The sequence below is a fragment of the Etheostoma spectabile genome, chromosome 8, assembly GCF_008692095.1.
Source record: "Etheostoma spectabile isolate EspeVRDwgs_2016 chromosome 8, UIUC_Espe_1.0, whole genome shotgun sequence".
NCBI classification, from domain to species: Eukaryota; Metazoa; Chordata; class Actinopteri; order Perciformes; family Percidae; genus Etheostoma; species Etheostoma spectabile.
The window spans coordinates 811,889-837,975 of NC_045740.1; the positions used below are offsets into that span (position 1 = coordinate 811,889).

The following is a 26,087-nucleotide window of genomic DNA, read 5'->3' on the forward strand; positions in this document are numbered from 1 at the left end:
CCACCCCCCCGAACTCACTGCCTGACCACATCAGACACTGGGACTTAATTACTGACTTTAAAAACAGACTTAAAACATATATCTCTTATGGCTGATTCCTTATGGACTGACTGACTGACTTTAATTTAATTTTGTTTATTTTTTATGAGATGACTATAATTTGAATGTCCTTTTTTGTTGGGGAGTGACCTTGTTTGTCATGAACGGTGCTTTAAAAAAAAAAGAATTATTATTATTATTATTATTATCATCATTAGAGTAGAAGGCCAAGCTCATGTAAAAAGATGTTTCTTTATAGGGGCCCCAACTAGTGTTTGTGAATAAATTAAATATAACCTCACTGCATGATTGTTCTCATAAAAGTCCTGGGACTACCTCTCACCCTGTGTAACATCACAGAACCGGCGTGCTTATTGGTGAAATGCAAAGAAGAAAACAGAGAACAGAAAAGAGGCAATGGGTACCTTTGGTATAGCTGAGGATCATATGGTTCATGGTGATTTAAAGCTTTATTGGCTTGGATTTCAATACAACAAATGGCAGTGTGGGTTTTTATAAAACAGTACTTTCAAATACACTTGCTTCTCACATTAGGTGTTTTTATCTATTTGTTGGTTATTGTATGTTGGATACGGCACTAAAATATATATTTTGTACTTCCAATACATGTAAAGGGAAAGTGTCTGGCCATGTTAATGAGAGCCTGAGAAGAGAGACATTTTCTTTGTGTCAGGGTCAAGATGAATGTTTGGCCTGTACAGGAGCCAGGGAAAGGAGACTGGCCATGTGTAGGTGCTCAGATGACTCATTTCCACGTAGATCCGTTAAAACCGTCGATGAGTGAGATGACTGCTTTTCCCGTGTCTTTTCTTTTTAAATGTTTATTATTCAAAGACTCACTGAGCCGATTCTTGCGAACTTTGGACTAAAACTGTTTCAGCCCAAGCAAAGGGAAGCTGACACATGTTCAAGCTACAAGCATGGGCATTTCGTTATGGTGCCATGAGGTTCTACTGTACTTACAAAGTTCCACAGGAATCAACAGCAACACATAGTAGGAAGAAACAAGCAAATAAGAAAAGAAAGCAGTTCCACTCAAAAGCAAAGCAAGAAGTAAAACGAGCGCAGTCAAACCAAATAACATGACCCTATTTACCGATCAGTTTCATTCTTTGTCATTTTTGAACATGGAAGAGATTCCCATTCCTTGTTTCCTGTGCAAGTCCAACTGGACAAAATCATTCAGGCCACAGTCTCAGGAAGCATCAGAGCAAAAAAAAAAAAAAAGAGTCCATTCCACGGCTTCCTTGGTTATGCCAGGATAAAACAAAAAAAAACAAAAAACAGAAGAAATAGGAAATAAACTCAAAACCTACATCTAGATTACAGTTGTTGTGTGCTATCTGAATGAATGTACAGTGTGTGCATGCTGCTCTGAGTGCTAGAAGAGCTTGGCCTTCTTTTTCATGTCGTTGCGTTTCCACAGGGGAAGCCTGTCAAACTCCTGGATCTCCATTCCAAAGATGTCAAAGAACTTTTCGGGTGCTAAGTGGCGCTAGAATTGAGAACAAAGGTGGAGAAAACAAAGGAGGGGAGGGTGGGAGGGAGGGGTGTTCGTGGTTAGCACCAAAGCCACAAAAAAGGGTCACTGCAAAGATGACAAGAAGCAATGGATACTGCACATTCCTTGCTACAATTGTGTTTGTGTAACCTGGTATTTACACAAAGTAGAGAAATCCAGTATCAATTGCGGACAGTCAGGTGGAAATCTGATACCTCCAGTCTGGTTCTGTCCACATCCCTGGGCAGTTTAGCTCTCCCTCTACTGGTTATCATGAGCATTTCATAGGGATACACCTTCAGAAGGAGACACTCGTCAGTCAACAGGTTCAAACCTACAAGCTGGAGTTAAGTTTCAAAAACTTGCAAAACGTTATTTGTTAATCAAACTGATCTGTCAAATTTGGATGTTTTTTATAGTTTTGACTCTGACAGAGGGAACACTGGGTGGGAGAACAGGTGTGTGACAGGAGGCCGACTGGGAGTGAGAGCTGTTTTTTTCCAAGTTGTTGGGGAAAATGCAGGGTTCTATGGTGTGCACACTTTTTTTTCCGGTGTAGAAACGTGCAACAGGTTAGGTAAGGGCAAAAACATGAAAACACAGTTATGTAGCGGGCTGTATTTTTAGAGTAATTTAATTCACACTAAAAAAAAAAAACACCAGTAATGTAGGCCAAGTAAATTCACATGGGAATGCTCGTCCTGGAAAACTGAGGTGCTTCTACTTTTCTAAATAACTTATCCCCTCTATACAAGAAGAAACTGGTAAATTATAGTTGTTAATTTAGCTGAAATGCTCAATAATAAGCAACTAGAAGTTCTTTGAGGCCTCTGACCAACTCATATCAACACAGTTATGTACAATCACTTATATACTACACAGTATATAGTGATATGAGTTGTTTGAAGGACAATCTGGGCATTGGATTGTCCACTGTATGCTGCATACAGTATCCAGCCACTTTAAGTCAATGTGCAGATGAGCATGAGGAAGCCAGCATGCTAAGCGTGACTCGGCAGCTCCTAAAGCAGCATGCTAAATCTGGAACCCAGCTAAAGTGAGTCTTTTACCTCCAGTTAAAATCTCCTTTAGTTCCCTTTTTCTTCCACCAATGTCCCCCGCACTACGAGGGTGAATACAACATGCTAATCCCTTCATCCTCCTCTTTTGGGCTGGTCTCTTTTATTTCTTAGTCTAATTCTCTAGGTCAGACTGTTTCTAAATGAAATGCAAAATGTGTCCTCATTTACAAGTTAAAATGCAACTGAAATAAGTGAACAATGTATAAATGTTGTAACATATTTTAGTGTAGACTGCAATGTTCTCATCAGTACAAAAAGAAGAATATACTTGCTTTTGGTTCCAACATATTAGGCATAGATACTCCCCTGTCCATCCTTGCAAGTGCTGCACGGCCATCCTTAATGTGCTAAAGAATAGAAGATACAAGAATGTAATATAGTGGAAGGGGACTGCAGGGTTAATGGCATGAAAATGTCCACTAATGACTGTGGGCACAGTTTTCACTGGATGGAGCAAGTAGCTTGGATATTGTTCCGTAACTTAATTAGTATTCGAGATGGGCAGTTGTTTCTGAATGTCTGTGTCGTTTTTGTTTTCTATGGTGAATTTTGAAATCATGTATTTAAATGTGACATTTAGCTTGAGTCATAACACTGGCAAACAACACTCAAAACAAGACATGAGGCGATGGTTGTACATTGCATTTACAGAACACTGGTTCAGCTACTGGGCAGTGCATGTTTGGGCATTTTGAAATCACTACACTGCATGCCCTGTAGTTGACATGACATCCAACAGTGATGCAAGCATGTAGCAGGAGTGGGCGGTGTGCATTCAGGGCAAGGTGCCTCTTGCAACCCATGAGCAAGCAAGTATATAATGCAAGGTGAGGAAGCATGCCATGTGAAAAAGCAGATGAGAGACATACCTGAAACTCTGCAGGACAACATGGGACAGAAAATGAGACTCACAGTTAATGGTTTTGCTGTCAAATCCCCTGCCAGGCCACTATCTACAACACTGATGTCCCTGAATCATTATGCAAGTATCTGAAAATGCATGTCCATTTATGTACACTTAGCAAGCCATTTCAGAGTAATACTGATGCTGAATAGCTCTGGTGACATTGGCAAAAGATTTGCTTAGTGGCCACATTCTGGTAGCAGCTCTCACCTCTGCCTCCTCCACACATGTCCCCGTAGCTGTTGTACTGGGTGAAATCTGTTGACTGGGGCTGCGGGGACAACAGTACTTTAATACTGACATATTCAATTCAATTCAATTTTATTTATAGTATCAATTCATAACAAGAGTTATCTCAAGACACTTTACAGATAGACCACACTCCAGAATTTACAAGGACCCAACAGTTCTAATAGTTTCCTCCAGAGCAAGCAACAGTGCGACATATGGGTATTATAGGACCAGAATGGGGTTTGAATGTACAATTTGTAATTTTCTCAATAAAAAAATAACAAAAGACAGTTTTCTCCCGCACGACTAAAACAACCTTTGAACGTGCACATGTTCCACCAAAACAAGTTCCTACCTGAGGCTATTTTGCAGCGCTCTGCCCAGAGCTTAGTGCCCCTCATGACAATTGTGATTGGTTTAAAGAAATGCCAATAAACCAGAGCATGTTTTTCTCCCATCCCGGAATAATGAGTGGACTAGCAGACCCTCCTCCACAGCGCTGCGGAGACTACTGACACAGGAATTTAATACCAAAGGAGATATGACGTCACCGTGGCGACTGTGTGCTTGATTAAAATGACAGACTCTTGTTTGTTGGAAACATTTAAGATGTTGTAAGTACAAAATTCAACAAATTATATATTTATAATTATTATAATTACAATGTGTAAAATGTGTATAATAATTCTGGCATTGGTGACATTGATGATGTTATGCATTTTAAATGCAATTTTTGCTTCTTGGATTTGTTGGAGAAGCCGATTTTTCTGATTGTCATCAATCTGCATTCAGCTGCCTGTGTTACATAATAACCAGCAATCTTTTTTAATAAGAGTGAGCTCTCACCCGATGCAGCCCATTCCTTCCATAGCCAGGCAGAGAGTTAGTTTTGGTTGGAGAAGTTGGATCTGAAACATAAATTATGTTCACATTTAATTTTGGATTTAAAAAGATGTTGACCCAAACCCAACACTTACATGGGCAGGGAATTTTCAAATCACAAATTGAAGCTATTTTGTAATATGTCACAGTAAAACAAATCTACTAGGTGCTATATAGCTCGGAACTTATGTTCCAGGACATTGCTGACAGCCTTCTTTTTAGCGTATTAGCTGATGAAGCTGCTCTGTACCTGCGTCACAGTTGGTCTGTTTGGGGTCGTAGCGCTGAGCAGAGAGGCTACGTGCGTGACGCTCCCTGATCTCCTCTTTTTCCATCTCCTCCTTCAGTATGAGCTTCCCCAAACCAGACTGAATCTACACACACACACGTTCAAATAGCGTACAGTTTAGCCACAGATAAACATCAATCTGTGAAACAAACATTAAGGATACAAAGCATGCATGTATGGCTTTCATCTCAGGCACGTGGCAGTCAAAGACAGGTGTTAAGTTGAAGATTAGAAGTTGTCTCACTGACCTTGCTGAGATGTTCCTCGTGGAGCTGCTTTCTTTTCAAGGCCTCCTCCTCGTCCTCTTCTCTGGATCGTCTCCTCCCTTCTGTATCCACAGGTGGCGTAAACAAGCCCAAAAAGTTACATAAAACAAACACATACAGTGGTGTGAAAAAGTGTTTGCCCCCTTCCTCATTTCCTGTTCCTTTGCATGTTTGTCACACTTAAGTGTTTCGGAACATCAAACCAATTTAAACAATAGTCAAGGACAACACAAGTAAACACAAAATGCAATTTGTAAATGAAGGTGTTTATTATTAAAGGTGAAAAAAAATCCAAACCATCATGGCCCTGTGTGAAAAAGTGATTGCCCCCCCTTGTTAATACATACTATAACTGTGGTTGTCCACACCTGAGTTCAATTTCTCTAGCCACACCCAGGCCTGATTATTGCCACACCTGTTCACAATCAAGGCATCACTTAAATAGGAGCTCTTTGACACAGTGAGGTCCACCAGAAGATCCTTAAAAGCTACACATCATTCCGGACCCAAGAAATTCAGGAACAATTGAGAAAGAAAGTAATTGAGATCTATCAGTCTGAAAGGTTATAAAGCCATTTCCAAAGCTTTGGGAATCCAGCAAACCACAGTGAGAGCCATTATCCACAATGGCGAAGACATGGAACAGTGGTGAACCTTCCCAGGAGTGGCCGGCCGCCCAAAATTACCCCAAGAGTGCAGCACGACTCATCCAAGAGGTCACAAAAGACCCCACAACAACGTCCAAAGAACTGCAGGCCTCACTTGCCTCAGTTAAGGTCAGCGTTCATGCCCCACCATCAGGAAAAGACTGGGCAAAAATGGCCTGCATGGCAGAGTTCCAAGGAGAAAACCACTGCTGAGCAAAAAAACATCAAAGCTTGTCTCAATTTCTCCACAACACATCTTGATGATCCCCAAGACTTTTGGGACAACATTCTGTGGACCGATGAACAAAAGTGGAACTCTTTGGAAGGTGTGTGTCCAAGTATATCTGCGGTAGAAAACACTGCATTTCATAAAAGAACATTATACCAACAGTAAAATAGGTGGTGGGTGTTGTGATGGTCTGGGGCTGTTTTGTTGCTTCAGGACCTGGAAGACTTGCCGTGATAAAAGAACTATGAATTCTGCTGTCTACCAAGAGATCCTGAAGAGAATGTCCGACCATCTGTTCGTGTACTCAAGCTGAAACGAACTTGGGTTCTGCAGCAGGACAATGACCTAAACAACCAGCAAGTCCACCACCGAATGGCTGAAGAAAAACAAAATGAAGACTTTGGAGTGGCCTAGCCAAAGTCCTGACCTGAATCCTATTGAGATGTTGTGGTATGACCTTAAAAAGGCCTTTCATGCTCGAAAACCCTCTAATGTAACTGAATTAGGACAATTCTGCAAAGATGAGAGGGCCAAAATTCCTCCAGGACGCTGTAAAAGCCTCATTGCACGTATCGCAAACGCTTGGTTGCAGTTGTTGCTGCTAAGGTGGCCCAACCAGTTATTAGGTTTAGGGGGCAATCACTTTTCACCACAGGGCCATGATGTTTGGATTTTTTTTTCACCTTATAATAAACACCTCATTTACAATTGCATTTTGTGTTTACTTGTGTGTCCTTGACTATTGTTTAATTGGTTTGATGTTCCGAAACACTAAGTGGACCAACTGCAAGGAACAGGAAATGAGGAAGGGGGCAAACACTTTTTCACACCACTGTATACACGCACACATAAAGACACACACACACATCCATGCTACACATGTACTTATACATATGTATAGTACAACCAGATAAAATGCTTCATCCTCAAATGAAGAGAAAGACAGTAGAGACAGTAAATGAGAAATAGGTGGACGGAAGAACACAAATGTGAGACAGAGGTGACGAGACAGATAAACAGAGGGACTTATTGGAATATTTGGCTACACTGACAGATGTTTCCACTTAATCATTTATGTCAAGATTTTACTGGATGTCGAATACACAGAACAGCACAATGTTAGACAGACAGACAAAAGTCAGTTTGAAGTCAGTCTCAGTTATCTCTGTCCAAGTCATTTGTGGCACTTTTGTGTATAGCTAGTGCACCCATCATGTGCAGGAAGTGAGCGTAAAATGGTGAATCTGATGCTACCTCAAGCAAGAAATGATATGTCAGCAACAGAAACCAAACAACGCTCCTGCTTTTGTGCAAGCAAAACTGAAAGGTAAATACTGTAACGCCTTATAAAAGCGTGAGCTCGAGTGAAGCAGGGATGCAGTTAAAGGGTAACTGTGGTATTTTTCCACCTGGACCCTATTTTCCCCATGTTTTTGTGTCTAAGTGACTCACGGCCAGAGGTGTCAGAAATATTCACATTCACTACTCAGGTAGAAGTATAGATACTAGGATTTAAGTATTAATTCAAGCTTTTTACCGAAGTAAAAGTATAAAAGTACTGGTTTCAAAACTACTTAAAGTAATAAACTAAAAGTAATGTAAAGAGAAAAAATAATATCAATATGCTATTTTAATCTAGACAGCGAGTTATGGAAACAATTAGCTCATGGTACTTGGGTGTGCAGAGCTTACAGCATTTTTGAAAGCAGTTGTTTTTGTATCCAACTATTTTGAAAAAATTCTTCTAGGTACGGCCGGCCAGGGATGTAGAAGGGTTGGCTGGTCTCCGTGGATACCAACCTCCTCGCTGATGCATGGTTGGGACATTTCACTCAAGTTCTCTTAAGTCTCGGCCACGGACATCTTCGGACTAGGCCACACACGTCTGCTCTTACTGTGTTGGAGTGTGACCTGATCTGTGTCATGTGCAGGTGCAGTTGATCGCGTACAAACCAATAGGGTGTCGGAATGATATACGTTTATCCTTCACATCCAACCACAATCAAATTCACTCTATCCGGATGGCACGATTTATCTGGATAGGTTTTAGTTTTAGTTTTTAACGATGACAAGTCTGAATGAAAACAAGCCAAACTGAAAAGTACTTTTCAAAAGATAGTAGAAAGTACAGATAATTGCGTGAAAATATAAGGAGTAGAAATAAAAAGTCTGCTGTAAAAAAATTACTCAAGTAAAGTATAGATACCCCAAATTTCTACTTATTTAAGGTAACGCAGTATTTGCACTTCGTTACTTGACACCTCTGCTCATGGGAACAGCAATTGTTAAACTCTGTCTGATATTAAGCAGTACCGCTGGAGTTGACAGAGGCAAAACAAGCTGCAACGTAACACTAAAGACGCGTCCACATGATACAAGCCTTCCGTGATTGTGTACCATCCCCCACGGGGACACGGAGGATTAAAAAAGCATGATGGACTCTTCAGAAGAGGTAATTATCTTCGCTCTAATTTCTACGCGGGAAAGTCACCGGACACCAGAATTTTCTGAACATAGCCATACTGAGAAATCCAGAGAGAGTTCTGTGGAGCTGATAGTCTTAATTAGCTTTGTAGCAACTCATATGGCTCAATGGTTTGAATGTATCGGATGGTCATTAATATCAGAAAGTTACGCACTAAAGTTTCAATGGGCAATTGCACACCTACAAATTAGGTCCACAAAATGTGCTTGTTTTACCACTGACATCCTCTGAATATTATTATTATTATTAACATTATTATTATTGTTAGTGGACATTATGGAAAGGTTTCGTACAGAGGTTGACCTTTTTGTTAAAGAGTAAGATCCTTTTTGTTTAACGTGAAAAAGCCCCCGAAATTGCTTCATTAAAATACACATTTTGTCACCATAAAACCCACTTAATTAAAAGTCGACAGAAACAAAATATAACTATCAAAAGCTGGTTTGGTTGAAATAAACTTTTAATTCACCCATTTACATGTGAAAATCCTCTGGCTCTATACACACGAATAGTATTGTTTCTTTGGTGAGTTTGGGGCATAAAAGGATATTACTCTTTGACAGTAGGATCCTCCCCATAATGTTTTCAGACACTCATGATAACAATCTAAGTCTGTCAGTGGCAAAAAACAGCAATTGTAGTAGACATAAATTTACAATGCGCATTCGCCCTGTAGGATTACACTGCAGCTGGGTTTGCGGCAGCCGATTACAGTTTTGTTTACATTTGTCACTTAGACACCAATGCATAGGAAAATAGGGTCCAGGTTGAAAAATACCGAAATTACCCTTTAAGCTTTTGGGGCAGCTGGAGAGGAGAAACAACAGTTAGGTTGTGGTGCGGTGTCTTTTGTACCGCTAGAAGGTAGCAGTGCAAGCATGCCCATCAGGAGCCTACTGTACCTAATACAGCGAGAGAGCAGGGCCAATGGTCGCCCTCACTCCGCGGGCTGTCATCCGGAGAGGGAGCATGGGCAGCGGGGAAGGTGGCAGATCTGATGATGTCATCACCAGACTTGCTTTGACGTGCTATGGCATCTGTATCTAGGTTGGTAACCATGGGAACTGATCTATCATTGTGTCTGGGTCACAGTCTCAACCACAGGATAACATTGAAGCACCATCTGATTGTCAGACTCAAGGATCCTGGGTCATCCAGGTTTAAAATCGACGCTGTCTACAATGCAAAAGAAAATTCTTTCCTAACAAGTCAATGAATTTTGATACAACTTTAAATATAATCAGTAAGCGGTGCTAGTGGAAAATGGTCTTTGTGGTTTCAAGGATGTTTCAGGGATGATATTAGTGCCATCTTGCACAAGCAAGACTGCACCTGTTTTTTGAAAAATCACTTAATTGAGCAAGGGCAATTTTCTCAAGCCATTGACATTTTTCCAGGTCCACTTTAAAGCCAGACTATGTAACTTTTGAAAGATTAAGCAATAAAACGCTTGTTCAATTCAATATGCTCCTGGGTTTTTCTGCTCCAGCCTCACTTGATCTGATATGACCACTGTGGGGGCTAATGTTAGCTAACATTAGCAGGTAGATATGACAGTGTAAGTCATAGTCTGCTAACTTCATCGAAATTCTCCACTTGTGCTGTAGTGTACAGATTACAGTGTAGCCTGTCACAGATTGCAACTGACTCCGCAAAAGTTACATCATCACGCTTTAAGAAAACTACAACACCACTACTGTGACTTGTTAAGAGACAAACTAACCCGGCTATTTAACATAATTACCAAGACGCATTACTCTGAATTTGTACTCAGACAGACATTTTCCCTTCTCTTTTTACAGTAAAGCATGCAATACTAGAGAAGGAAAGGTACCATGTTGTTTGTAGATGGGTGGTTTTCTGTAGATGTTGCTCCCCTGATCTGAAAACATTCACATGCAGACAGAAAAGGCATTTAAGGAGTAGGCCTATACAGTGCCTCTGTTTTACAAGTTAAAAATCTATTGTAAACATATCAACACCAAGCAATGACGCATAGGGATTACACTGGATTTCACCCTTTTTCCTTTAATACATCTGTATAGTTGTGAAAGAAGAGGGGAAAAAGCAAAAGCTGATCCCAAATGGAGTATAGTGACACAGATATATAGATAGATAGATATATAGATAGATAGATAGATAGATAGATAGATAGATAGATAGATAGATAGATAGATAGATAGATAGATAGATAGAAAGAAAGAAAGAAAGAAAGAGAGGAAGAAAGTAGGGGCGAGCAGTGACAGGGTGCGCTCCAGCTCCTACCTGGGAGGTGGAAATGTTTAGGGGTCAGAGAGAGAGGTGGGGTGACCGGCCGGCTGTCGGGCCTGAGCGGGAGGGGGGAACTCCGGCCACTCAGCGGGTCAGTGCCTCCAGTGAGAAGAACCAAGAACAGAACATAAGCAGGGATACTAAAGGGGAACCACAGTCTGAACGGTGCAACACACAACAGGGACCAACGGGACCAGTTGAAGTCACTTAAAGCGAATGGAAGACATTCTGGTTGCTTTTGATTAATGCAGTTCATGGAGCTGTGTGCTCTGTACATGATGAAGGTACAAAGGCAGAGCAAACTAGCAGAGTTTAAAATAACAAGATAGGAAAATGAGTCATGAACTATAATGTCTGTTAGTCAGTTAAAATCTGAATTCACTGTTCAATAAGAGTTAAGAAGTTAATAACTCCCGGCATGCAGCGGCAAACTTATATTACAAAAGCCTTTCTTTTCATCCCAGCCTTACAGTTTACTGGAGTCTGGAGACTAATTCTGATGAAAAAGTCATCCATCACACAACATTCAGCAAGCTGTCAGTTTGGATATGGGATTTGGATTGCTAGTATCTCTCAAGTACATGCAAAGTTGCAAAAAACACAAACACAAAGAGCCAGTCAGCTACTTTGGCAGAGGCTGTGATAGTCAAAGGTGAAAAACGTGCACGCTAGTAAGTGAAGAATCAATGCTTTGGCTGCATGGGCTTGACCATTCAGAATGGCAGATGTAGTCTAATGAGAAATGGCAATGGATCCAGAATGACAGATGGGGCATTGACAGGAGGTGGCATCCCAGGTGGCGATGGAAAGGATGTGTTGCCTTGGGGGGGGGAGTGGAGTGGGGCCCTTACCTTGGCTATGGGGGAGGAAGTGGTGTCTGAAAGGGGAGGTGGGGCGGGAGTCACTATTTCTGGAGCCCACACTGTTACTGCACAAGGAGGAGCAGAGCTTCTGCATGCCTGTCAGAGCCTCTGCAGGGAGGGAGGGTGTGGGACAGGGGGCAAAACCCCAGGACCAGGCAGCAGAGGTGGACGGTGTGGAGAGGAGAAGGTGAAAAAGTGAGGGACAAAAGAAAAGGGAGATATACAGGAATCACATGTAAAAAAAGAGGAAATAAAAGACATCCAAAGTGAGAAGTAAGGAGTATTCAAGATGAACAGTAAGAAACAAGAAAGAGTGTTACACTTTCAAATTAAACTTTTTAATGGAAAGAAGAGCAAACACAGGAGAAGTTGTGTTGTTGAAGGCACAAAATGGACTTTAAGGTTGTTATCCTGCAAAAGGATGGCTTGTCCATGACGACAAGGAAAAATCAAAAACATACAGTAACAACCCAAAGTCAATTTTTGGTGAAATTCCCCTTTATAGTGATCAAAAGATCAGAAAGAAGGAGGGAAGGAGGGAAGTGTGAACCTTAAGGTGGAGGGTCAGTGAACTCATCCACAGTGTGTTAACATCGACCTGAGCAGTAAAGAGCTCACTGATCCACCTTATAAAACCCACAGATTTAATCACAGACAATGTGTCAATACACATGTGCCCACACACGCACATACACTACACATACCAACCTGGCCTGTGAAAATGCTGTGGTGACCGTGACAAGGTGGGGGTGTAACCATGGCGATTATAAACTGGCGATCCTATGGAGCCCTGACTGGTGGACCTTTGGAGGATGCGTTCCCTCCTGTCGTAAGAGCCCTAACACACAGACATACACACACACACACACACACACAAACACAGGTTATTACACATACTGCTGGGATTAATGAGAAATTATAGACTGTATTTAAATTGCATAAATGGGACAGTTGACAAAAGAAATGTTTTGCTCACCTCACAAGGTGGAGTTGGCGACATGTTTCTTGAAAACTAGTAAGAATCAAACAAGTCTGAATTATATTTGTTGTTAAGACCTTCTTTGAAAACAACATAGATTATTTAGCTAATGTTAGACTGGTCAATAGAGGCAAAAGCCCAGAAACAACCAGACAAAAATATCAGAGTATCATAATGTATGATGCACCTGGGTGTTAACAGGCTTTTAAAAAAAAAAACACCACTCGGTACCAGGACTGAGAATCTGCTGATCTTCCACATTTGGCAAGCTGTGTACCTACAACGTACATGGCCTCCTTTTTATATGACGCACACCCCAGTTCTTTCAATTATCATCACCACCACATGTAGACGTTTCTTACCTTGTCATCGGGCAAGGGGGAACGCTCCCTCCTGGCAGTGTGGAGCTGTGAGAGACACCGAAGTTTAGTCCTGTCTAAAAGCTTTTCTTACAGAATGAAAAAATACTTCTTGGTGTTTTGTTTTGGAGGAAAAGTCTTACTAAGAGGGAAACTTAGCCAACAACAAAACAGAGGATCATTTGATTACTTTTTCTCTTAGTGCACAGTACTGTATGTGCATGAAGATGGCATGCATGCAGGAAAAAGGAGCATGGGGTCTGTGTGTTTACCTCTCCCACATTCTCTCCTCTCTCCTCCCTCTCATCCAGGGAGGTGGTGTACAAAGGTTCATAGGTAATAAGATCAGGGCGCTCAATGTCATAAATGGCTTTGACTTTTGGAATGGCAGCTAGGTCTCGGTAATCAAGGATCTCATTGTCTACTTTTGCCTAGGAAGACAAATAAAGACAAACATGCATACACACACAAGGGTAAAGGGAGATTAACACTGTAGAACATTCTATTACCAAACAAGGAGTAACTGTCCAAATTGGCTGTTATATGTAAAAAAGGGAATTTCTGGCAAGTAAGAGAGAACAAGTGTCATATAACATATTTCTTACATAGATCGTGTGACCCGGTGAGCCAGGTATACTTGAACCAGGTCTGGAACAAATACTCTCGGATGACGACCTCGTAGGCTGTGAAAAGAAAATACACAAGTGGCTGTCAGTCCCAATGAAGTCAGTCAGACAGTCATTCTCCCATGATCCACAGCCCCCTGCCATCTGCACATCATCGTGATTATTACCCAAAACACTCCAACATTCGGCTTTTATACTGTATGAGCGATGAGAGGGAATTGCAAACCCTGTTTTTACGTTTCATTAATAACATGAGGTATTTTAAAACACCAACATGTCATTTCATGATTAGGTCATTCATTTGCAAATTTGCAAAGTGAATGAGTACTTGTAGCACTGTGAATTTATGTTCTTAAGAACCTCATGCCTCTTTATGGGAAATGAACAGTTTGGATAGCAGCAGCAGGTCTGAGTGTAGCGTAATTAAATGAGATTGTCACCTAATGGGTAAAAGGGGATTTGGAAAAGACGAATTAGGCATCTGGGATTTCCGCTGCTCCAAATGTGTGCATAATCTTTGTCTCATGCACCTTTGATATGAGCACATAATAGGGTGTTAATAGACAAGACTGAATGGCTCCAAATGACACACAGACAGGGCACTGCAGGCTGTCCCCAGCAGGTGGCAGCATACAGCGCTGTCAGTGTCTCATGTACATGGTGGAACACAGGATGATGCCATCTCATAGCCAATAGCGAATACAGTACCTGCCTTTGTGTTTTTTGGAGGAATAAGAGGGACGGAGGCAATAGCTGTGGAGGAAGGGAGAGGGGGGGTTCACAGGACATCACACAGGGGTTGGGCCTCTCCAGCCTGACTCACAGTTCACACATACATCAAGGTGAACATGTGGACATTTGCACATGAACAAATGTTTATACAAGCATGCAAAGGCACACACACACTCGCACACGCAAGCACACTCACACACGCAAGCACACACACACACACACACACATATACACACACACACACACACACACACACACACACACACACACACACACACACACACACACCGCCTCAATAGGCAAATGATGTAAACCACAGTAGGTTAAGGTTTAACAGTTCATCGAGGGAGCAGGAACAGCCCATGCAGAAGCCCTGGTTACATATTCCAAATTTCTATCTTTTCCAGGAAAACACTGTCATGAGATATGAACAGAAAGGTGCTTTCAGTCAAGACAAAGTCATGGACAATGGAGTCAGTGACGCCCAAATTCCTACCCGCTCCCTGTATCTCTCTTCTGTTCTGGTGGTGTTCTTGCAGCCAGGATGCCACACTGTTGATCCTGAGGAGGAACGATGGAGAGAAAACACATGAAAATAAATGATATTACCATTATTTAAAAAAGGCCAAATGGTTGCATATGTGACTACTTGTCTTCCCAAAGTGTGTTTGAACTGTTATAAAACACACTGCTGTTGTTAATATCCATATTCACATCAATAATAACAATTACACCATGACTGAGTGAAAAATTAAAAAATATAATCACTTTTTTTTTTTATTGCCAGTCCAGGAAAAAACATTAAAATTGTTTTTATTATTTATGACTCTAATTTTAGTGGGGGGTTTTGTAATTATCTCAGGTGTTTGGGATATGACCCCGTCATGAAGGTCTAGGACTGAAATGTTGCATTTTTAATACACTTAGTGCAGACCTTGTGCAGGAAAAACTTGCAAATGAGCGTTGACACAAATGCATATGCTTCTACACAACACAAAATATAAGGCGCATAAGCAGACTGGCAATCTGACAGCTCTGGCCAATGTTAGAAAGGCCAGCAACACTGCCGTATCACACTAGTTTGACAAAAACATGCAAAACTGTGCTGCTGCAGCTTGGAGCCTCCCGTCTGGTGCAGTTAGGTTTCTACTTTTCAAAATAAAAGCTTGCCACTGGTCCGCTATGTCTTCATTCTTAGGTGTTTTGGTGTTTAAGTATGTAATAATATGTTTTGAATATGCAAGCATTTGGTAGTTGACTTGAAGGTTTTATGAATTGCTCCAGAGTGTGTATTATTTAATTATGAAAACCTGTAAGTGTGCTTCATGCTGCTGGGGCCATAATCTAATGTGAGCCTGGTTTTTGCAATTATACAGTAAATAATGTCCCTGTCTGAAATTGGGCCGGTAAGGGATGGAATTGCCAAGGCCAAATTTTTGTCCCAGTTCGCCCCTGATAAGGAGTCACTGAGTATGAAAATGATGTGAATCTTATGCTAGGGCCTTAACAGAACACCTTTTTTGGAAATTTGGAGATTTTCAGACAGCATTGTCCACCACCATCATCAAAAACCAAATGAAGGAATATCTTTGGAAATAATTGTAGTCTCTTTAGTAGTTTGAGAGATTTATAAAAAGAGCAGTAAAGCTGTTCTGTTGGCTTGTGAGGAACCAACTAAGACACTTCCACTGCCATGCAGCCAGAGTCGGTGGAATTAATCAGCAGCACAGCACACAAGCAGACATTACACACAATAAATGACAATACTTTTCTTTAATTTGTCACCAAACTCTAACAATAGTAAATTATGTTATTTAATCCCCATGCAGACAGGTTTCACATCCCTAAGCCATACTCAACATACAGAGAAGCATGCAATTCTTCAGAGTCTGTTAAACACTGACTAGAAGTGGAGTAACAACGTTTTCATGTGGCATCGACAATGCAGGTAGGTCCGCTCACCTTGCAGATACATCTCTTCTCCTTCTGTGAACATCTGATTGCACCTGCTGCATCTCGCACAGCTGGGGTGGTAGTACTTATCTCCCGCCTGGAAAACACAGAGCGCGCAGAACAGAGTTGACATCGCGGGGAAATGAAGATCAACAAAGCCTGCAGTTAAAGTGAGTGAAGCGGAGCTGCGACTTCCAGGAAATAACCCAGTGCTCTACCTGCACTCAGCTACACGTCTTCCTTGTAACACCCAAACCCTGTGAGTGCAAGGGATAAGTCCATCAGTCCTGGTGTAACTACTCTCTCTCCCTTCAAGAACTGTTGATGAAATTGTTACACTGGGCAGCTGCTGGTGAATATTTTCCCCTGAGACTGCTTTTTACGTTTAATGTAAACAAGATTTTTCTCAACAACTCGTGAGGGAATGTGAAATCATTTAATGTATGCCAGTCATATTCTCTTTCAGTTCTCTTTCTTGCTCTTTTTTCTTTCAAGAAAAAACACGTTTGTAAAATATGACCACCATGACATCTGCCTGTTTGACACACTCAACCTGTGTTCTATATCTGAGTGATTGTCTTTGTGATAACCTGCATAATGCAATCCAATAAAATGATCCGACGACTAGAGCGCCTAAATTTCCATCATTACATAGATGTGGCACTTTGCATGCAAAGAGACCCATTTAAAAAGTCTATGTGACTTTGACCGGGGAGTGATAAAATACCCAAATGAAATTGTGCCTGCTGTATAACAACCCTCAGTAACATTGCAGCTAGCAAGTGGACACTCAGCGACATGGAGAAACTGACTAATATTTGCATTTTTACATTTTACAGAGTGGCTATAACAAGCACTGCACAGCACCTCCTAGCCAATACTCTCCTCACGTACACTGTAAAACATAATAATAAAAGTGCTTGTGCTATATGTGTAGTATGCCATTATATACGTTCCCTATTTCTCTCAGCTGTTAATAGCTACATTAATTACCCCTGCATTAATAAGCCATTCAATCCCAGAGGAGCCGACATGGTGTGCATACCCACCAATGGCTACACGGTATTTGACCCGGGTCTTGGGTCAGTGATTAGACTATCAGACAGACTGCTATGGCTTTGGCCACACTGATCCACTGGCAGCAGCTCAGGGGTGAGATGCCAAGGCCTTTTCTGATTGTCATAAAGGCCTGCCTTAGTGCTGGATTACTTTAAGCCTGGCTGGCTAGCAGTGACATTTTCATACCATTAAATGACACATAACTCAGGCTGATTGGATCACTGTCTGCAGAACAAACAGGCCAGCACTTGGTTAAGACACCAGTGAAAACAGAGAGCGTCAAGGATAGAGGTGATGTTGGCTTAGACAACGTTACAACGTTTAAACCAGACTTTTATAACAGCTGCATGACATGCAGTATTGACAAATAATGATAACTTTCTAAATGTCAGATCACATTAGGTGTTAGGTAATATTCATATAATTGTGGCAATGTGAGCTATGGCCGTGTGCAAGCACATGTATTTAGGCAGAGTTGGAAAGACCTAAAAAATCTGCAAAGAATTAATCTTTTAGTTGAATGCCTACATGTCAAGAGTCTATTTGGCTCTGTGATGAAGAGATTACACCCGAGATTATCAAACTACATTTCACAATTTCACTCCTATGAACATCCTCTCTGTATGGGTAGCAGAATTTAGACGGTACAACCAACTCTCAAAGTGTGTTGTTAACTATGTATTAACTTATTTCTGTAAATCCACATAATGCAAACATGTATTTGAAACTTTAGGTTTATCTTCCAAAAGTAGCTGCAATAACTGTAGTCCTTAAATAAACATTATGTCATTGGGAAATCATTTGTTCCCTTAGAATTCTTTCAAACTTACCTCAGGCAGGATTCATTCGAAATCCAAATGCACAATTAATAGTCTTTTTACAAAAGCATACATCAGGCAGCACAGAGAGACATCAGCCTGTACTGTACAACCTGTAAGTTGAAGTGTGTGTGTGTGTGTGTGTGTGTGTGTGTGTGTGTGTGTGTGTGTGTGTGTGTGTGTGTGTGTGTGTGTTTCTGTGTGCGTGCATGCATGCATGCGTGCATGCCTTACCTCTAGCACCTTCCCTGTAATGAACTGATGACATGCCTCACACTGAACTCCAAAATGGATCTGGTAGTCCTTCTCACAGTAGGGGGCGCCGTCCCTGAGAGGAGAAAGCCAAATCTAAGTAGCAGGAACTTGACAGTGAAATATCATAATGTGTGGGTGAACCTCATGCAGGCCTAAATTTGACCAAGTAGCCTGTAATTACAGTCCATATGATCTGCTTACTTGCTGATGTACTCCCCGGTCAGCACTTTGGAGCAGGCCTTACACTTAAAGCAGCCCAGATGCCACTGTTTGTCCAATGCTAAAAGAGCCTGTCCGTTCTTAATGTCTCGACCACATCCTGCACAATCTGCAAAAAAACAAAAGTGACATGGCTTAAAAACATAAAAAAATCAAGTGTTCTCACAACACAAACAAGAAAATGCAACAGCAGAGCAAGGAAATAACTAAAGAGTGAAACAATAATCGCTGGAAGGTTTGTTTCATGTAAAAACACAGCCTTAATGGGCACGCAATATTAACAAATGACAATTATAGCATGCAGAGAATAAGACACCTTGTCAGTTCTGACCCAAGACACTAGAGGGTGATAGAGGGTAACCAGCAATGTTCTGACAGCTGCCTCTTTCTATCATCCACATCTCTCTTACCGTGGCTCTAAAAGCTCCATCCATATCTAAGTGGGATCCTGAGGCTCTAAAAGTGCAAGAGGTTGGTTTCCAAACGAACAATCTTCCTGTCATCTCTTCTTTAATGAATAGAGGATGAAAGCAACACAGAGCCCGCTGCAACCACAGGGGACGATAACTGCGTAAGGCATAACGAGGTTGCGATGATGACGTGAGGAGAATCAGCATGCCTTATTTATAGGTGACCTTGTCTAAAAGCTCTTCGAACGCCAACAGAGAGACCAGTGGGGATGAGAGAGAGAGAACAGGAAGAGGAAGAGAGGAAAGAGAGAGCATGAGAGGAGTTGAAAAAGGAAGGGTTTTAGGGCTGTACAATCCCTGTTCCAGAGAAAGGGGAATGCCTTTGAGAGATATGCTTATCCGCCATCTTGATGAGATTTAAAGAAGAAGAATGATTCTAATTTCATTGTCTTCTCAATATGAAGCTACAGCCAGTACTTAGCTTAGCTTAGTTTAGCTTATGTTGGTGGCAGCTAGAAACCAGGGAAAACAATTAGCCTGGTTCTGTTCAAAGTTACTAACATCTGCCTATGAGCACCTCTAAAGCTCACTAGTTAAAATGTTTTTATTTGTTTGTTTAATTCGTTCAAAAAGCATGGGTAGGTTTGCTAAGCTAAGCTAAGCTAATCGGCGCTGGCCTCAAAGCTATAGTGCATAGTTTCTGTTGCCCCCATGGGGATTTCTAAGTAATGACAACAAAACTATCGGCTCGTCCACTTGATGTAAGCCTTACGTGACCGCGCACCGCCCCCACCCCTCCTCCACGGAATTGATGGTAGCCAAGGAGGACACGGAGGATTAAAAAAAACATGATGGACTCTTCAGAAGAGGTAATTATCTTCACTCGAGTTTCTGCACGGGAAAGTCACCGGACTCCACAATCTTCCAGAGAGAGTTGTGTGGAGCTGATAGCCTTAATTAGCTTTGTAACAACTCATTTGGCAATGGCTTGAATTTAACTGACGTTTAATAATAACAAAACATTACGCACTAAACTTTTAAGCTTCATGTTTAACATACAGATGTGAGTGGTATCAATCTTCTCAGACAGATCTCAGAAAGACTGTGTATAGTGTATTTCCCAATGTCAAACTATGTAGTCATGACACAACACGCTCAACCAGGCGAGCTAACCAGGCGCCCCGCAGTTCCATAATTAGGCAAATTAAATTGATGGTAATAATGTGTGGGCAAGATGACTGAGGTCAACCTGAAAATTGTTTTTCACAGCACAAATGCAACACACAATGTATGACTCATACCTGAAAGCTCAATTGTCCAGAATTTTTAGTTTTCTAAAACTTTTTTAAATTCCTGTATAATAATCCACTTTCACTATGATTCCTAATGTGAACCCGCCAATTCTGTGTGGAATCCAAAATAATAATAATAATAATGTGAAAGTGAATGCCTTCCTGTGCATTAAACCTGTGTGCATGTGTTTATTACTTACTGCTGGAACCCAGGATGTCTTTTGGTCCCGGAGACATGGGCTCGACACAGTACTGACACAGGCAGTCCTTCCCATTAAAGGTCACCCTGTCTCCGGCGGGGAACGGTCGTCTGTAAGAGGGGTGACATGAACAATCGGTCAACAAGACATGAGTTATTTATTTGGGGCTTGCAGGCTGCCCGATGGTGAAGACAACAGGACCTGATGATGTGGATGTGTGTCAACACTGTGCGCCTAAGGGAGCCATTTAGTCAGATGATGAAGACGTGACACTGTCTACTGGTATTGCTGACATCTTTGATTTCAACAACTGTCCATCAGTTTACAAGATTCTGAGCAGAATTTCATAATTACTGTATTGGAAAGATTTACACAAATGCAAGGAAGTACGTCGTCTGTTTGTCTTACTTGCAGATGGTGCAGACGAAGCAGGCAGGGTGGTAGGTCTTGCCCAGGGCAGTGACCACTTCCCCCTCCACAAAGTCCCCACAGCCATTGCAGCGTGTGCCGTGCATGCGTTGGTAGTCCACCGTGCACAGATAATCTCCATTCTTCATGAAGAAGCCCCCCTGGGCGAGGTCACAGCCACATACTGTACAGGACACACACGTTGGCACTCTGTGAGTCAGGTCATTTACCCATATAACACTTAACACATCCAACCATCAAGTCACCCAACTCCTCCACACACCAATGGCTTTGTTAAGACTTGCTAGTCGGTGTAATCCTGAGAGGCTCAGTGAATGCATGACATGCTGAAAAATACATTTTATCAGCTGTGTGCGTTACAATGTGAAGCACAACGTCACAACATCATTTTATCAGTGTTTACAGTCACCATAAAAAAAACTAAACATTCTCACTGAACTCTGCATCGAGGGGTCATGTCAATAAATCAGCACTACCACGGCAGGGTCTTTTTATTGTTCATATGGAGGTGGAGTGTTCAATGCAACAACAATTCTACAATTGTCTAGCCCAGGAAATGGCATTGATCTGTTCATGAAGATAGATACTCTACACTACGCTGTCGGCCTCCAACAAGCTTCCTTCGATTCAAATATAACCTTGTCATCCAGACAAACATGACTAGTACAGGCAGAAATAGTAGCTATGGAACAATTAAGAGTTTGGGATATTTTAATGTTGGTGTAACACCAGGTTTTACTGACCATATGAAAGATTTACCAAAGTTAGTGCAATTCAGTTTGTACAAAATGCCATGCCAATCCATCCAAAAATTATTGTTAGTTATTTCAGACTGGACCACAGTGGTGGACTGATTTGGACCAACAGACAGACCAACATTGAAAAATCCATGTTCTCCAATGCTTCAACAGATATTGTAGTTCTGATGACATGCTGCCTTTAGTGGCTGATTTGGGGGGGATATTTTAGGGTGAGGTGGCTGATTAAAAACAATCTTGGCTTGAATAATCACTTATTTTCCATGTCACATTATATTATTCTTGCAGTTTTCCCATTTATCAAGACTCACTTCTTACTGTCAGACAGAAACTGATGACTGCACATGTTGCATTAACTCCACATATGGTTTGATCGCGGTTCAGGCACAAAGCGTGTCTCTAAGTACAGTATTTCAACCACATAATGATCACATAAGCCATGTAGTGCACAATTCCAGCACCACAGAGTGAGCCTGGGAATTAAATAGCCTTTGGAAAGGCCACAACTAAGAGGGAAAATATTTAGATATTTGAGAAGACTGAACCTAATCATTCTTATGCAATGAGCCACGCCAAATCCTGGGGATGAATGGGGGCAAGCAAGGGGAGAATCAGATTTAATTGCATTAGGGCTCAGGGGTGATGGGATTAGCTTGTAAGCTATCCGATATAAGAGAAAAGCAGCCATAGGTGGAGATTCTTTGGCCTTTGACGGTGAGGTCAAGCCACTTCAGCTTTTCAACAGGTGCATGCCATTACAGTACATGAAATGCATTTTTGGAAACTTAAGAAGGTCAACTTGGGATTTTAAAATGAAAGTGATTTCAGAGAAACTAAAATATTTTGCTTTTGTGCATTTGGAACACTGCACTTGCAGCTTTCTTGAAAATTGCCCACCAAACAACTTCACACTTGACACTTCACTTCCTTGATTCTTGAGCACTACACCCGCCATGACATCTATACATGAAATTTGCTTACAGCTAGCTATTTGGGACAAGGCTATTAGTAAGTGAAGTTGATCAGACAGACAGAGACTCTTTACATTTTTAGTAAGTAGCTGTTTGGGAATTTGTCTGCCAAGGGGATAGTATGAATGTCAATAAGCTCAGTCAACCTGACATAACCACAACTGACGGCATTATTAGTCTGACAAGTTGGAGACTCACACAGCACATACAAATTTAGAGCAAGGACTAAGCCAGTGTGTCTTCTTTGGCAACCATGAACTCGTGTGCACAAACACACACATACACTTTTAGTACCACTTGCTCTCTAAAGGCACGCATATCCACTTTTAAAGGACTGAATTAGATACTAATCTCAGCGTTTGCTTGTGTTATTCTGGGTCCTTGGTGAACTTAGATAACTCAATAATAGTGCTTCAGTCACAGATTAACTACAAGGGCTTCAGCAAGGCAGGTGTAGCCTACAAGAGTGACACTGCTTGGTCGGCTGAGGGAAGTTACATTGTAATCATGCCAGATTGCCAGAAATCCATGAGTAATTAGACTGTAACTGGGCATAGCAGTCTGGAAGGTACTTTAATGAAAGTATGTAGGTTTGAGAAGTGAAGAGAAGTTATGCCACCATGTATCCCTCTCCTTAGAGGAGGACTGAAGGCATGTTGTGGCCTTTAGGGAGTGCTCCTGTCCAACCTTGTGTGATTGGGATGCATTTTGGGACAGACATTGAAAAAGTACATTTGTTAAGCGGCACTTTTGTCTTTTTACCTAAAAGGCCATCAGACATGTGACTTCTCTTAATCTAGATCAAAGACAGTACATTTTCCAGATAAATGCCTCATATACGGCGGTGCCGGATGTTCCGCCGAATGTCCCTTGCCTTCCGCTCCCTGTGTGTTACCAAATCTTAAACTCTGTTCTATTGGTAGAAAACAACCTTCAAACTAGCAAGCTACGGGCTGAAAATAGAAAATAGAAGTTTTGAAGAAAATTTGGATCGTACAATAAGGCAGGCCCGCTTGGTTCTTTCGAGGAATGATTGTTAAGACTTACAAAGAATATGTTTTAGGACATTTACTATCTAATTAGGATGTTTTGGGACCAATTGGTGAGATTGCTTCGAACGAAGGACACACAGTGATACACTGGTATGAGCAAATTATGTTTCACTAGGTATAAGGCTGATTTAAATAGCTCACGTTACGTATTGTGTGAACAGCGTGGTATTTTCTTTTGCGGGATGCCATTTTGCAGAGGCACCTTTGCTCGTCCAGTCCAGAGCTTAGCGCCGCCCAAGGCAATTGTGATTGGTTAAAAGAAACGCAAACAAACCAGAGCCTTTTTTCTCCTATTCCAGAATGTGTGTGTGGTGGAACCAGACCTTACTTTGCAGCGCTGTGGAGATGCTGTAGGTCTGACAATGCGAGACTAGACTCCTCTATACCTGTCACCTATCATACTACATCATAGGATATTTAGCAAAAACATTAGTCAGCATAAGGCAGCATGTTCTGAATGAAAGGAAGCAAATGTCCTACTATTGTAACAGCATGAAATTAGCTATACATTTTAAAACTTCACACCTCAGCTGCCAATTTTCACACTCTCCCACATTATTTTTCTGTAATTCAAAAAAAAAGAGATAGGCTCATTTTTATATCGTAAAGACATACCTTATCTACCAAAGACCGGCCTTTTTGAATATAATATTAGGGTTTTCTTCTATAAAGTAAAGCTGAGCCAAATAACAATCAGTAAATACATGTGAAACCTATTTAATTACATAAAATGCCAGTACCTTTACAGGTGAAGCACTTGAGATGGAAGTGCTTGTTCTGCACCCGCAGCACCTCGCCCTTACATGGCTCCCCGCACTTGTAGCACTGAATCAGGGGCTTCTCTGTGGAGTGGTGGTGTGTGTCCTGTGCATGAGCCACTGCGAAAGAAGAGACATTAATGTTACTATGGAACTGTAATGTTGATGAGTCATAGCGGTCACTCAGGGCAGTTTCTGTAACATTGCTTTTTTGTTTTGTTTTTAGAGTTAAAGTTCTGTTCATCTGAGGCCACGCTGTGAATCTGAATCTGCAATGTTACACAGACCCCAGACCCCAAAGACCAACTGCTGAGAGCCTGTCAAATTGAACAAAGGACAACATTTAGCAGGACAGCACAACTTGGGGCCCAGAAAGGCTTTCTAGAGAGAAACAACCTAAATATAGTCTGTCTTTATCAGTGGAGGATAGCCAGGCAAAATGCTGATCAGGGCTTGGTAAATGGCATCCTAAAAGGGAATTGATAAAATCTATTTCGCTATTGAGTTTACTGTAATTTCATCCTGAAAGGAAAATATCATGAGCCATTTTCTGTCTATGCCTAGTTTATGGTCCTAGTAATAATTGTGCAGGGCACGCTATATATGGCTTCCTATTGCCATGTTTAGAAGACTTTAAGTGTCAAACACTGCCTGACATGAACTCCTGTCCCATGCTTTTTGGGGCTTGTGTTCCATTCGTTCCATTCCATTCTTCTCTGTGGATGTCAAGTGTATGACAGTAAGCAGAGCATGGCACTCATCTCAGATAACAATAAAACAGGCAACATGTTTGCTGTGATTGAATATCTCACCCTGTGGAAGAGTTGCAAATGAGTCAATTAAACAAGAATAAGCTAACAATGTAAAGGTAAACGATGTAAAGTAGCAACTTTGCACAAGTCTAAATCAAAGCGACATTAGCAGCTTTGTGAGTCTGTACTTCCATTCCATAACAATCCATCAAATAGTTGTTTCAATAGTAATTTCAGTCTGAACCAAATTAGTGGACTGATATTGTTATCCCTAAAGCGACACTGGTGCCGCCAACATGTACTGAAAAAGCCTACATGTAATGCCAATATTTAAAAATGACTCTGCAAAGAGCATGCAAAGATCCTAATCTGAGTACAGATTTAGACATCACTTTCTTAATGTGAGGAAATGGGACAACCATTATAATTATATAAGACAGAGAAGCTGTTATCATCTTGCTTTATCTCAGAAAGCAGTATCCAGTGTTATCATTAGATCCATGACACGTCACCTCCGGCCCTCCTCAGTAGAAAGATTGGGCGTCCCTGACGTAGACGTACATTCATCCAGCTCTACTGTACTGGATGTAAATACTGCTGCAGTGCCGCACTGCACACAGCTTATCAGCTGTTCTGAAACCACCATATTATTTTATATTCAGGAGCATTATCTTGGTAGGCAGCCCCTCTCTCTTATCCTCTCATTTCCTCTTTGTCTCTCTTTTTCAAAAAAAGATACACAAAAACACACACAC

At 41.4% G+C, this 26,087-nt stretch overlaps 1 protein-coding gene across 20 annotated transcripts in view; it reads right to left on the bottom strand.

Annotated features, from left to right (window-relative positions):
• Positions 1 to 465: 465 nt before the first annotated feature.
• LOC116693652 (actin-binding LIM protein 1) overlaps positions 466 to 26,087 on the bottom strand; it is a 45,799-nt gene continuing 20,177 nt past the window's right edge. For 5 of the 20 annotated variants that reach the window (XM_032522762.1, XM_032522755.1, XM_032522752.1 and 2 more), the window contains exons 2-25: positions 24,563 to 24,700; positions 21,021 to 21,204; positions 20,613 to 20,722; positions 18,693 to 18,819; positions 18,471 to 18,564; positions 16,369 to 16,456; positions 14,903 to 14,967; positions 13,654 to 13,731; positions 13,321 to 13,479; positions 13,052 to 13,096; positions 12,687 to 12,722; positions 12,419 to 12,548; positions 11,699 to 11,818; positions 10,842 to 10,946; positions 10,411 to 10,458; positions 9,479 to 9,619; positions 5,198 to 5,277; positions 4,911 to 5,034; positions 4,625 to 4,686; positions 3,758 to 3,818; positions 3,513 to 3,520; positions 2,916 to 2,990; positions 1,777 to 1,857; positions 466 to 1,555 (exon numbers count right to left, since the gene is read on the bottom strand). In XM_032522762.1, the coding sequence (XP_032378653.1) occupies positions 1,442 to 1,555; positions 1,777 to 1,857; positions 2,916 to 2,990; positions 3,513 to 3,520; positions 3,758 to 3,818; positions 4,625 to 4,686; positions 4,911 to 5,034; positions 5,198 to 5,277; positions 9,479 to 9,619; positions 10,411 to 10,458; positions 10,842 to 10,946; positions 11,699 to 11,818; positions 12,419 to 12,548; positions 12,687 to 12,722; positions 13,052 to 13,096; positions 13,321 to 13,479; positions 13,654 to 13,731; positions 14,903 to 14,967; positions 16,369 to 16,456; positions 18,471 to 18,564; positions 18,693 to 18,819; positions 20,613 to 20,722; positions 21,021 to 21,204; positions 24,563 to 24,700 (2,273 nt within the window). In that variant the 3' untranslated portion in view covers positions 466 to 1,441. Of the gene's footprint in view, positions 1,556 to 1,722; positions 1,858 to 2,915; positions 2,991 to 3,512; positions 3,521 to 3,757; positions 3,819 to 4,624; positions 4,687 to 4,910; positions 5,035 to 5,197; positions 5,278 to 9,478; positions 9,620 to 10,410; positions 10,459 to 10,841; positions 10,947 to 11,698; positions 11,819 to 12,418; positions 12,549 to 12,686; positions 12,723 to 13,051; positions 13,097 to 13,320; positions 13,480 to 13,653; positions 13,732 to 14,902; positions 14,968 to 16,368; positions 16,457 to 18,470; positions 18,565 to 18,692; positions 18,820 to 19,120; positions 19,216 to 20,612; positions 20,723 to 21,020; positions 21,205 to 24,562; positions 24,701 to 26,087 lie in introns of those variants that run through there. The other 15 variants (XM_032522759.1, XM_032522756.1, XM_032522770.1 and 12 more) reach the window with 11 other exon arrangements.